At 41.3% G+C, this 12,946-nt stretch overlaps 1 protein-coding gene across 4 annotated transcripts in view; it reads right to left on the reverse strand.

The window, feature by feature from the left end:
• Window positions 1-7,263: 7,263 nt before the first annotated feature.
• LOC124541989 (GTPase-activating protein CdGAPr) overlaps window positions 7,264-12,946 on the reverse strand; it is a 74,014-nt gene continuing 68,331 nt past the window's right edge. For all 4 annotated transcript variants that reach the window (XM_047119937.1, XM_047119936.1, XM_047119935.1 and 1 more), the window contains 6 exons: window positions 12,232-12,329; window positions 11,834-12,147; window positions 11,661-11,759; window positions 11,489-11,563; window positions 8,746-10,731; window positions 7,264-8,403 (listed from right to left, as the gene is read on the reverse strand). In XM_047119937.1, the coding sequence (XP_046975893.1) occupies window positions 8,325-8,403; window positions 8,746-10,731; window positions 11,489-11,563; window positions 11,661-11,759; window positions 11,834-12,147; window positions 12,232-12,329 (2,651 nt within the window). In that variant the 3' untranslated portion in view covers window positions 7,264-8,324. The remainder of the gene's footprint in view (window positions 8,404-8,745; window positions 10,732-11,488; window positions 11,564-11,660; window positions 11,760-11,833; window positions 12,148-12,231; window positions 12,330-12,946) is intronic.

Consider the following 12,946-nt stretch of genomic DNA (forward strand, 5'->3'; position numbering starts at 1 on the left):
TGTTTGTTGTTAGAGTGACCCGGTGCACAAACCTACTTCATGACAACGTTGGTTAATTAATGTCGGATAGCACTCGCGATCGGCTGTAACGGCGTTGGTGACGGTACGCAAACGGTGACCTTGAAACATTAGTCGAGATCTGAATAATCTGTGGGTTTACGGTGTCGAATATCGTATATAGTACGACACAAATTAGATGTAGCATCGGAAAATGCAATGGAATGAAAATAAAGCCGATCACTGCCGATTTACACGACCAATAGAAATAGCTCCCCATCACGCCATTCGACGCTATTCGTCGCTATAGATTCACGGGTCAGAGAAAGCAAGTGCATCTAAGTCGACGTGTCAAAATCAAATCAAAAAATCAAAATCAAAATAAACTTTATTCAAGTAGGCTTTTATAAGCACTTTTGAATCGTCATTTTACAATTAAGTGAAGCTACCACCGGTTCGGAAAGTAGATTCTACCGAGAAGAACCGGCAAGAAACTCAGTAGTTACTCTTTTTTAACATTTAAAAAATACAACGTCATGTTAATTAAATACAATTATTTCAATTAATGTATCCTGCTTGGAAGTCAACAGGTCAAATTGGCGAATATATTAGGTCGTATGATATTACAAGTTCTTACGTTTGTGTGAAGATCATATTCACATGAGAAATAAATATTGATAATTTGGGAGAGCGTACTTAATTCGGATGTGATCGGGTTTACGAATATTGCCGATGTGACATCTAAGTTGCGTCGTACTGTACGTAGTTTGGCTGTCAAATTCAAGTCAGTGTAGCAGAACTATAGTTTGACCATTTTAACTTCGAAACCTTTTCAGGATATCTCCATAAGCAATAATATTCGTGCTACATCAATGTCGCTGGTTTTGGACTGTCGGTAGCCAGTGATTCGTTGAAAATGTCGATTCAATAAATCAAAGATAAGACTACTGTCTTATCTTCAGTAATCAGTATGAAATTTGAACTTTTTCATTTGCGCAAATTGTATTTTTGCTAACATCTGATGTTCCGACGACATCTGGTTTTAGATGTGTTTCGATGCACCGAACACATGCCTAATGGTTGGAATAATTGGTGCGTACGCAGACAGAAGTAGTTGAAGAAAGATAATTAGAAACATCATGTTCACTGTTAAAGTTTTAAACAAACGAAATATAGTACAGTTCGCAGTAGAGGCACTAGGCTATAACGACTGCACACTTCATATCTCTCGCCTGGCGTCCGTCAGCTCTGTCCTGGAGCGAAATATGCCAAAAATTTATTCCACCATCAATGGGAATTGAATCAAAATATACTATATTCATGTAACTCATAAAAGCACTCTTGAATTATCAAATTATAGTGTTGAGTTAAAGGTAAAGCTACTGATTCGGAAGGTAGAGTGTCTCAGACACCAGTTACCTTGACAACAGCAGGGATTGATGTTTACTAGACTGATGTGATATAAGACATAATTTAATCATATCTTTGCACTAACAGTGACGACTCCACAAATATTATGCGTTACGAACGTATTAACGCCACCGCAGCGAGAAAAGCTTGGGTTTAGCGTTGTATGTGGTAGAGATTTGGTTCCTGATTGCAACAATATGTTTGTTGTGGCTTATTTAAGATGTGTGTGTGATCATTTTGTTAGCTTACTATTCATCCGTTTGAGCGCGCTAAATTGACACAAATAGATTCTCTTAAGGTATTGTCGATGTTACCCCTAGAATGTTTTTGAAATGATAACTGCTTATGGAAGGGTAAACCGGTTCGTTACGTAACGCATTACGGCGCCAGTCTGTCTGCCTTTCCTTTCTCTTACTCACGTTCGACTTAGATTAGTTAAAACTATCACTTTCGTTCTTCCCGAGACGTACACGCGTTTCTTTCTTCATGAAACCGAAGTGCTGCGCATGTCATAGCCGCTGTGTTTCGAAATTGGTGACAGTCAAATTTTAAAGTTAGAATTACAATATCTCCAAAATGCTCCGTACTTTAGGTTAGGTTACTAACCCAAACAATATGAGTGCATTCGTAGATTTATTTGCGGCGCTGGTATTAATATGTAAGTACTAATTCGAATAAATATGAAATAGATTGATGCAGACAAATTGAATGATTTGAATGAGTTTTGACACTCGTTCGCGTCTTGTAATTGTTTCGCGAATGGAAATTAAAGCTCAACTGTAACTCTGTGTACTAGACCCGCGCTAGAGTATCTTAAGGCGTTCAGTCGCGTTGTTAAACATTCATACAGGTGCTCGCATGACCTGTTTACATTTTAGTAATAAAGTCTATTCATGACATAAGTTTGCAATACATTGTGATATTTATTTATTAAATTAGAAGATCGATGATTTCATTCGAGAATGTGTTGTTTGAAGGAAATAATTGTAATACTAATAATATATACAGGCGTGGTTGGTTTGTTTGTTCACAATTCGAGGAAATAATATATGATGTATATTTTGTTGTTGACATAGTTCGGAATAAAATAATATTGTATTAAACTATTCATTCGTATTCCCTATTTGAATGATTTTGATCGAACGAAGCAAGAGTGTTTTGAATGAACGTATTCGAATGATCTGTCAATTAGATTAAATACTATGAATATAAGAATCCTTTTAATGGTTTCGATCAAAAATTTCATATATTTAATTTTGCAACGAAGTTCTTTACGTGACTTTTTGCCCCCCAGGGGACCCATTTTCTATCTTTCGGCCAATACGGATTAATAAAACATTATTATTATTTTGCCTTTGCTCGAATTGACGCGGATTTTTTTAATAATTCCGACCGACATGTCACCCCTCTATTGATTATGTATGTATGGAGTATACCAAAGATATTTTTGTTGAACTCGGTAAAGACGCTTCGCTATGCTTATGAATAGGTATATTAATCATTTATATCATTTGACTGTTTTAATTATCTAGGACGGATTGATATAAAAAATACATATAATGACAGCAATATTAGTGTATATAAAGCGCCAGCTTATGCTTAAAGCATTCTTGCTGTTTGATAATATTCTAATAAAATAAATTATACGTAGAACCAGTATTGCCTTCACAAAAAATAATATAAATTGAAATAAAATGTCTTTAATATTTGTTTGTTTCTCGATAAATTTACATATTTGTGTGTTTTGTAATCGTTTCTAATTCCTAAGATATCGTTTGATTGTTCCGAGTAGTTGTAACGTCGATGCTGCGTCGTGATCTCTCTAGGCAGGTTTAACTTCTAATGTATTAATATGTGAATTTATTTAGTATAGATTTTTTTATTTGAAATTTTCTTGTAAATAAATAGCTTTTTTATGAACTTGTGTTTTATTTCCTTGATTTTAAGTTGTTTACTGGATCCGCCATGTGTCAATATTATTTAAAGTGATTTCCAGATTTCTAAAATCAGAAATGACAATTTTTTTTATATCAACTTTAATCCTCCATTTAACCCCTTAGGTATCCCCTCGCACCTTGGGCAAGTGCCCGACCCCATGATCGATAGGGGCCCCTCAGATCAAATAAGTATGATATAAACAGGTGATTGTTAATAAAAATGAACCAATAACCTTGTTTAAAAATAAACAAAATCCCATCAAAAACATAAATGTGAAATGAGAGCCAAGTACAATATTAAGATATAAGCCTTGGTTGTTGACTCCTGACGACAAAAGAAGCGAGATCTAAGATCTAATTTTTGATGGGATATAATTACTTTTTATACTTAAATTATTAGGACGTAGGTACCTATTTGAAACAAAATGTTTTTTTGTTAACTTTTTATCGTGTGAAGTGAGATAGAAATATAAATTGTAACATAGTAGTATATTTCGAATGACTAGACGATTGTTATGGTTTTAACATAAACGTATAATCTTAAACTAATTCTACCGAATGCAAATACTTTATAAACGATTTCGAGAAGACAATACGTTATTAACGCATGAAGTATTGAATCTCGTACTAGAGGTACAGCTTCCATCGGAAGGCATTGGAATAATTCTAATGAGCGCGGTTGCCACTGGCGCGGGCACGTTCGTGTCAACGTTGTACCACAACGCTCCTATCCCGGCGTCGCGTCGCGCGCTGTATTTCGAAATGCATATTATTTATTTTTTAATCTTGGTGGTAGGGCTTTGTGCAAGCCCGTCTGGGTAGGTACCACCCACTCATCAGTTATTCTACCGCCAAACAACAGTACGCGGTATTGTTGTGTTCCGGTTTGAAAGGTGAGTGAGCCAGTGTAACTACAGGCGCAAAGGACATAACATCTTAGTTCCCAAGGTTGGTGGCGCATTGACGATGTAAGGGATAGTTAATATTTCTTACAGCGTCATTGTCTATGGGCGATGGTGGCCACTTACCATCAGGAGGCTCATATGCTCGTCCGCCAACCTATACTATATAAAAAAAAAAAATATAAGTATAATGATTTTACACCATTGATGTGCGCTAAATATTGAAACAAAAATTAATACTAAATCCCAGTTTTTGATAAAGTAATAAATACATGTAAGTAACAAGTGTTCCTACTAAAACCAATAACATGAAATATTTTTATAAAATGATCAAAAATTACCAGTTTCAGATTTTCCCTGTATACACCTGATTACCTACCTGTATACCAAATTTGAACTTTCTAGGTCACCTGGAACTGGGTAAGAATTTTGATCTATAGGTCAGTCAGTGATAAAAATGACGATTTTTGACCATTAATATCTAATTAATTATTTGAGATGTGTTTTTGAAATTGGGAGCACATGTGTATTTCGCAAGTCTTAATCTATGTGCTAAATTTGATATGATTATGTCAAATAAATTTTGGGTTATGAGGGGGCTAAAAGTGGCTCCAAATGGTTCGTGTAAAAGTACACACGGTGCTGCTCGCCAGTTCTGTTACCTGAACTTGGCTGACACGCTACCGCGTGTCTAGATAGTTATCTGTCGAAGTCATAGAGGCTCTATTATCCTGCCCAGGCCTCCAAAATGTTAAAGACGTTCCTGCCTTTAGGGGATGAGATTTGAAGAAATCCTCTGTAGATTTCATCGTTCTTTCCATAAGCGTTTCCTGTGCAGATCACCCTGTCTGTGCTTGTCAATGTGTAGCACAGAGAGCACGTGTGACGAGGTGACGAGGAAAACAAAACAAATGAAAGACGTAAAAATAATTTCAATAATACGTTTTTATTGTGTATATTCAATTTCGTTCGCTACTCTAGGTTACAAGCCGGTAGAACTTTTCATTAAACATCACATAATAAATTACACTTTATAAACACAGCAAAGCTCCGAGGAGTCGCTTAAAGCTCAGTTTGTATATTACAACACGAGACTGCATTTGGTTAAAACAACTACAACCTATTAAACTTCACTTTCCACTGGCTGACTATTGGAGATGACTTTATATTCTAACACAACAGAGGACAGCGGATCCGGCGATCTTGCCTCGTGGTCCCAATTTGTTACGATCACACATTCGTCCCAAATGCAGTCCGAGGCCGCGCTCGTTATATTTTACAAATACCCTTACGTTACGTTACGCTTATGAGAAATGGATACAATGTAGAACCTTAAAAGATCGCTTGGAAATATAATGGGAGTGACCAACGCGGTGCGACGTGGCGCCGCTCCTTGTAAATATTATATTGAATTGACTCGGGAGGGATTAGTTAACTGCTACGGCAGCTAGTATTCTCCCAGTTGTATCTTCGAAATTATAGAAAATTTTACTATTAAAGATTCAATTTGACTTACAAATAATAAATTGAGAAAAAGCACTTGGTCACTTACAACAAATGTTGAACTTTTGCGACAGATTTATTTTTGAACAACGCAAGGAAACAACGATTCGACTTTAAGCCCAACGTTTTAAATAATAATATTAAGTTATAGAATCATACGCTTTATTATAAATGATACTTGTTAACTAAAATATTAATCTCATCGCACAGATCTGATCTTCGAGTCAAATATTTGGTCAAACTCATTATATTTCCACAGATACAAATAACAATTTACAAAATGCAGGAAATATTACATACATTTGGCAGATTTACAGTCTGTTATATTTAAGAAGAGATTTATTACGACGGCTTAAAAGAAATTCTTTAAAACAAAGTTCTTGCTCAATTAATTTCACACAATCTCTAAATTAATTTGTCAATATCGATATCTCTTTCTAACGCGTGCGTTAAAACGAGACAGCAGGAGTTTTAGTAATATCGAATTAGTTTAGAGATTGTGTGAAGCGAATCATCACTATATTACGTCATAATGCCACGTTTGATTTACATTTATTAAAGTTTTGTGCAGACGTCTGTACATACAGATAATAAATACATTTCCATCGTGTCGATCGTATCGCGTTCCGGTTCAAAAAATATAGAATTCCTTTGAAGCCGTCCAGTAATTCTCACGTATATTACAAAACGTCAAAAGCTTTTATATAAGAATATTGAAACATTTCGGGTAAACTATGAGAGAAGGAAAAATGCGATTTACAATAATCAATTCATTTTATTGTCTTAAATTTATTATTTCATAAAACTTTCCATTTCTAATCGATGTGTCGCTAGCGAGAGAACGTCACTACCGGTATTATCAAGAATTAAATTTCAAATCTATGATTCTTATTTTTAGTAATATAAATTTGTTCATTTGTCATTATTGTTGAACTTAACATATATACTTAATATTATTCGTCTTGTATTTTAAAATTCAACGTTAGTTCATAGAAAATCGGTCCTTGTAAAACAATAAATGCAACTTTTAATATGGCAACACGGCGTTTCTCATTTAATACTCGGAGTGTTGCTATATGAAATAATAAGTCTATAGATAAATATGTTTATCTAGTTGACTTCGACGTGCTGGAGATAAAAACTAAGAATATTTTACAGTTTATAAGAAGTATTATAAATTAATATATTATTGTTTTTAGCAGAAACACTTAAACAATTCGTATGTAACAGTACATCTCCTTGCGCCCGTGATCACCATCCATCCTCGCAGTCGCCGTGACGTCACACCTCTCGGTAATTGTAAAATAAGAGATTCAAATGTTCACAACACATAACACAACTATTCATAGAATAATAGCATAACCATTAATAATACTACAGTCGTGATGTTTCGTTACCGACTTCGACAGAAAATACTGCATCACTTGACGAATGTAACGTTGTTTACGTTAATGATTAACGTTAATAACGTAAATAGAAACGAAAATGAACTGACCGTTCTGTCTAAATGTGACATTTTGTCGTTATTTACTGACTGACTGATGTTGACAGTTGAGGGCGTAATTGAATGAATCCTCGTTAATTTATGCGATCAATTTAACTTTAATAATAATATGAAATCAAAAGATAACTATAGCTAGCTTTAGGTAAACAAACAATGAGATAAGCTGAGTGTGATTGCTGTTTGCTGTATCAGCCATGTCACCGATTAAACGTACTCGAATGACAGTATAGAATAATGCTAGACCACACGCTCTCATCTCTTTTGTCATATAATAAATGGCGACACCAATTAATGCAGTATTTTCTCAAGTCAAATATTAAAACTAAAGTTTAAAAAATAAATAATAATAACAAACAACGATCCCTAAGCTTCCAAGTTCATTACACGAGAAACATAATTATACTCAGTATGGCCATTCGCAGTTAACAAGAATCATCCCAACTTATGCGTTACGCATAACGTTATCCGCTATATTTGTGTTAGAAATCCACATCTGCGGTCTCGTTGCTAGCGCTCTGCCACCATTTCAAGCTGTCAGCATTTGTACAGTTATTTTTAACATTTTTTCTGCATAGGTTTATTTATTAAACTAAGATTATAAATAATTCTTATGTATAAAAAGTTTAACTCAGTTGACACAAAATGGTGGCGTTTGAACTAGATAACCTTCTTTTGCAGATACTTGTTTTATATTTTAGAATTAATTAATAAAACTTAGCGAAAAACAACAATACAATCAGCGTTTATACACAAACTCGTAATTAACAAACGGACCTGTGACTTGTGTGTGTTATCGACACGTCGCTTACAGAACACGTAACACCAAACCCTTTAACGATCGAACTTTCGCGACGTGCGCCGCACTGACGATCACTCGTTGACAAATTCAGCTAATTCAATTATAAGTAAATAATTAATCTTAGCCAACATTAAACACATTACAATTTCAAAAAGCCTTTCAATAAAAACGATTTCAAACAACTTAAGTAATAACGGTTTCACTCGCAACGGGACTATTGTTATTTCGTAACGCTGTAACGGCGGCCGTTACACGTTGTAACGGCGCGCGCGTCAACCGTTGCTCTGTGATTTCTGCTCGAAAATGGCGGCCATGTCGCGAATGTTGTATGAAGGTGATATTTTTTCTCTCCTGTGGATTTAGTTTAGTATTTACAATAAAATAAGTTTAGTTACATATAATCATGGAATGATTCAATACTAAATATCCTTTAAAATCAATATCATACTATATAATATAGTATATAAGTATTGAAACATAAATATATAGATATCACTGGCTACAGAAGCCCTGTCAGAAGTAATTTAGCTAAAGATCTAATCAAAACAACTAATTTAAAACACTTATAAAATGTATAAGACATTAGTGAAGCAAATTTTAAATGGAGTTTAATTTACAAACGAATTAGGAATCGATTCGCGGGATGAAACTTATATTAAGTTATCTATAGTCGACACAAGCGTTTGAGCGTACCTGTCGTCGCGGGCGCGGTCGGGCGACGGGATGCTGTCCAGGTTGTTGGCGCTCCTGGCGAGGGAGAAGCGCATCCGCTGGCCCAGGTCGACGGTGTTCCGGCGCTCGAACTTGGGCAACTCCTCCTTGAGCCTCTCGCAGTCGCTCTTGTCGTCCTTCCTGAGTTTGATGCGCGTCAGCTGCTCTGGGTTACTCCTGAACGACTGCGAGCTGTACTTCTCCCTGAGGAAGTTCCTCCTCTCCTCCTTGTACTTCTCGATCCTCTCCCGACTCAGCTTCTTCTCGGTATCGAAGCCTATGATGTTCTTGAGGTCGGCCGGCTTCTTGACGTCGAACCTCTGTATCAGGGACAGCTTGTTCTCCGTGGTCGGCGTGATGCTGTCCAGCTTCGTCTCCGCCTCCTCCATGTTCAGGTTCAGGTCCGGGAAGTACTTCGACTGCCGCTTGACGTCTTTGACCTCCATGCTCCTCCGCCGGTCCTTGTCGCTGCCGAACTCTTTGATGAACGCGTTTTCGTCCAGCGACCGGGCATTCGAGTTCTTCGTCAACTTGTAAGTTTTCGGTGATATCGGCGGCGGGTTGTTTGTCTCCTTCCGCGCCTCCCGCGTGTCGTCCTTCCGCTCCAGCGTGGGGAACTTCACGTCCGCCTTGTACTTGTCGAAGGCGAACGGCCCCTTCTGCTCCGTCGGGCTCTCGAACCGGATCGCCAGCTCCCTGACGTTTAAGTTCTTCGTCGCGATCCTCGGCTTTATGACATTACCGTTTTCTCTCTCCAAAGATTCGTTTTCCCCTGTATCTACACTACTTATTTCTACTTTATCACAGATTTTGAGAGTATCAACATTTATATTTTCGTACTCGCGCTGTCTCGTTTCCGCAAACGCGACATTCTCGTACTCCGTCTCTTTCTCGGGCGTTTCGAGTATCATCGCGTTGACTTCCTCTATGCTCTTCTTGAAGAACTTAACCTGACTGTACACGTCGGCGCCGCTGTCTCCGTCGGCCTCCGTCGGGGTCTCGAGTATGATGAGGTCGTGTCCGAAGTCGTCCGGCTGGCACGCCTGCTGCGTGGGCAGGCTCGCGTCCGTCTGCGGGACGCTGGCGTCCTCGACGATGGACAGGTTCTTCTCCAAGTCTATATCCTCGTAGACCGAGTCCCTCTCGTTGGTCGGAGTCTCGCCGTTCCCAATGGGCTCGTAGTCGGGAGTCTTAGTCCTGACGGGCGACCGGAACGTGATGCTGATCGTGGACTTGATCGGGCTCTTCAGCGGGCTGCCCGGCGAGCTCTTGGAGGTGCTCGACGAGAGGTTGATGTAGCTCGGCCTCGCGAAGTTGTAGCACTCGTACAGCTCGTCCTGCTTGTAGCTCACGTTGGAGTAGCTGGACGAGCTCTCGTGCGAGGACGTCATCAGCCTGGCGCCGTCCGGCTCGCGCCGGTGCGAGTGCGGCTCCGAGGCGGACGACGTGGACACGGCCGACAGCCGGTTCAGGTTCTGGTAGCTGACGTCGCAGGAGTGCAGCGGGCTGGGCTCCAGGCTGTCGCGCGCCGTCTCCCGGAGGCCCTCGTAGTCGGTGGCCCTCAGCTCGCACTTGAGGCACTTCCCCTCGTCGCAGGTGTTGCAGTCGCTGCCCTTGATCGTGATCGTGTGCTTGTTGTCGCTGAGCTCCGAGTCGCTCTCGAGCGGGTCGTACAGCGGCGTGGCGGGCGTGGCGGGCGTGGCGGGCGTGGCGGGCGTGGCGGGCGTGGCGGGCGTGGCGGGCGTGGCGGGCGTGGCGGGCGTGGCGGGCGTGGCGGGCGTGGCGGGCGTCGAGGCGAGCGTGCTGTGCGAGGCGTCGGCCGGCCAGTCGATCTTGATGAGCGTCGAGTGGCCGTCCTTGCCGTGCCACGTCAGCCGCGAGAGGGGCTTGTCCGGGTCGGCCAGCACCGGGTTGTGCAGGCCGCTGTACCGCGACGTGTTCTTTTGTTTCCTCGGCGAGTTTCGATCTCTGCAAGTCATGGATTAGTCCGTGAAACTTAGTAGTGTTATTAGTGGGCGCGGTGTTCAGTGTTAGTGCTGACGTTACCTCGTATGTTTTGTTTGGTGATTGTAAAGTGTATTTGATAATCCTGGAAAAGAATCGACATCTATTTATGCTCATTGTGTTTTAGGGAGTTAGTTTGAAGTTTAATCGACAATAAAGGTAGTTTTCGAACGATCATGTTTGACAATTTCTCGAAAGACATATTTTATTACAAAGCACACAGTTTTCCATCACAGAGTACTTTTTTCACTTTGTAATCGCGAGACTGCAGTTCTGATTTGCTCACGATCGTCAGAAACGATCTTCCAATAGTACATGTAATCTAAATAATTCAAAGTAATTTTCTAATTCTGTTTTCAGAACGCGTAACATGACAGTTTGTATTATTGCTTCAATATACTACAATATACTTTAAATATTTTTACAAGAGATTTGACGATATAATTAAGAGTGTTTTCAGCAATAATTATCGTTAAGCGTATGAGACGTTTGTGTGACGGTATCTAGCGTCCGAGTTTATGTAATTGTATAAAATGACAAGAATTGCAGAAAATAGTTTCATAATCGTTATGGACGTAAAGAAAATGGTGTAAATAAATATTCCTCTAAATCTCAAAATATTACTGGCTGATGGCAACAACAATAAGACAACAGTTTCGAATTAGTAAAGACATCGAACAACGAGAACAAACACCAGGGCAGACCCACACGAGCGACTCACCTGAGCTTCACATTCGTCAGGGAGGTCTGGAAGTCGGACGTCGACGACAGCGGACTGTCGCGGTCCTTGCATACTCTGTAATTAGACACAAGCGGACGTTTTACTTTTGTTGACCTAATTTGAAAGCAAATCTACTAACAGCCTTCCGACTGGGGGCGCCGAGCGGGGGTACCTCTTGGCGGGCTGGCCGTCGGCGGCGGCGTCGGCGTCGCCGTCGATGTAGCCCAGCTGCGCCACCTGCGCCTCCAGGCGCGCCAGCGCGGCCCGCTTCCTGCAACACGTCGGCGGTCAGAGTGTGTGTGTCTCCCCCCCCCCCACACACACACATACAGTCCCCCCCCTCACCTCTCGGCGGGGTCGGCGTCGGGGCGGCGCGGCGAGGCGGCGGCGCTGGCGGGCGCGGAGTCGGGCGGGCTGGCGGCGGGCGCGGCGTCGTCCTCCTCGCTGAACATGTAGCGGTCGCGCTCCTGCGGCGAGAGGCGCAGGCGCATGCCGGCCAGCTCGGCCTGCCACGGCTCGAAGTACGAGTCGCACGAGGCGGAGCGCGTGTGCTGCTTGAGCGGCGCGCCGGCGGCGGCCAGCGGCGGCAGCGCGTCCGCCTCCGACGCCAGCGACTCGCACGACTTGGCGGGCCGCAGCGCCGCGGGGCTGGGCGCCGCCTGCGGGCCGAGCGTCAGTACGGGTCGTGCGCGCGTGTGCGTGTGTGTGCGCGCGTGCGTGCGCGTGTGCGTGTGCGTGCTTACCGGCGCGGGCGGCGCGGGCGGCGCGCTGGGCGGGCGCTTGCTGCGGCTGAAGAGGCCGCGCCAGCCGGACGGGGAGCGCTTGAGGGCGCGCTTGGAGCCTGCACACCGTTATTGTATGCATTATATTTTGTGTCCGGATGTTACGTGGCATTTCAAACACGAGAAATTCTTGTTATATAGTCTACCTCGACAAAATTAATATCGAAAATTAATCGCTATTTCTAGAACGGTTGATTCTTGTCATGTACAAAGATTTTCAAGCGGCAAACGAACAGACTAATCGCACTTATCTTTTAAAAAATACACTTAAGAGTATGATATAGTCGGTTGTGTGACAAATTGGTTTCCATCCTGCTCCGCAACACAGATTCCATAGGCGTTGTAAACGACTGTGAGTTTAAATCATTATCGGGTGTTCCTCAAGGTTCATGTCTCGGTCCAATATCGTTCAACGTTTTCATTTTTGATTACTTCTTATACACTAATGTGATGCGTTATTACGAGTCTTTCTTCCCAATGATAACGGTCCACTTTGAGATGTCTATCGCCTCACGGTTTACCGGTATATAACCGGTACGAATCTCAACAATGTTATTAATGTCGTATGCTTTCGAAGACAAAAACTATTTCTCTGAAGAATATAAATTGAAAAACTGTACTTCTAATTATTAGATGTTCCTCTTCAGTAACCCTTAACTTCTGCAACACGTACTGA

This window comes from Vanessa cardui, chromosome 29 (genome assembly GCF_905220365.1).
Source record: "Vanessa cardui chromosome 29, ilVanCard2.1, whole genome shotgun sequence".
Lineage (NCBI taxonomy): Eukaryota > Metazoa > Arthropoda > Insecta > Lepidoptera > Nymphalidae > Vanessa > Vanessa cardui.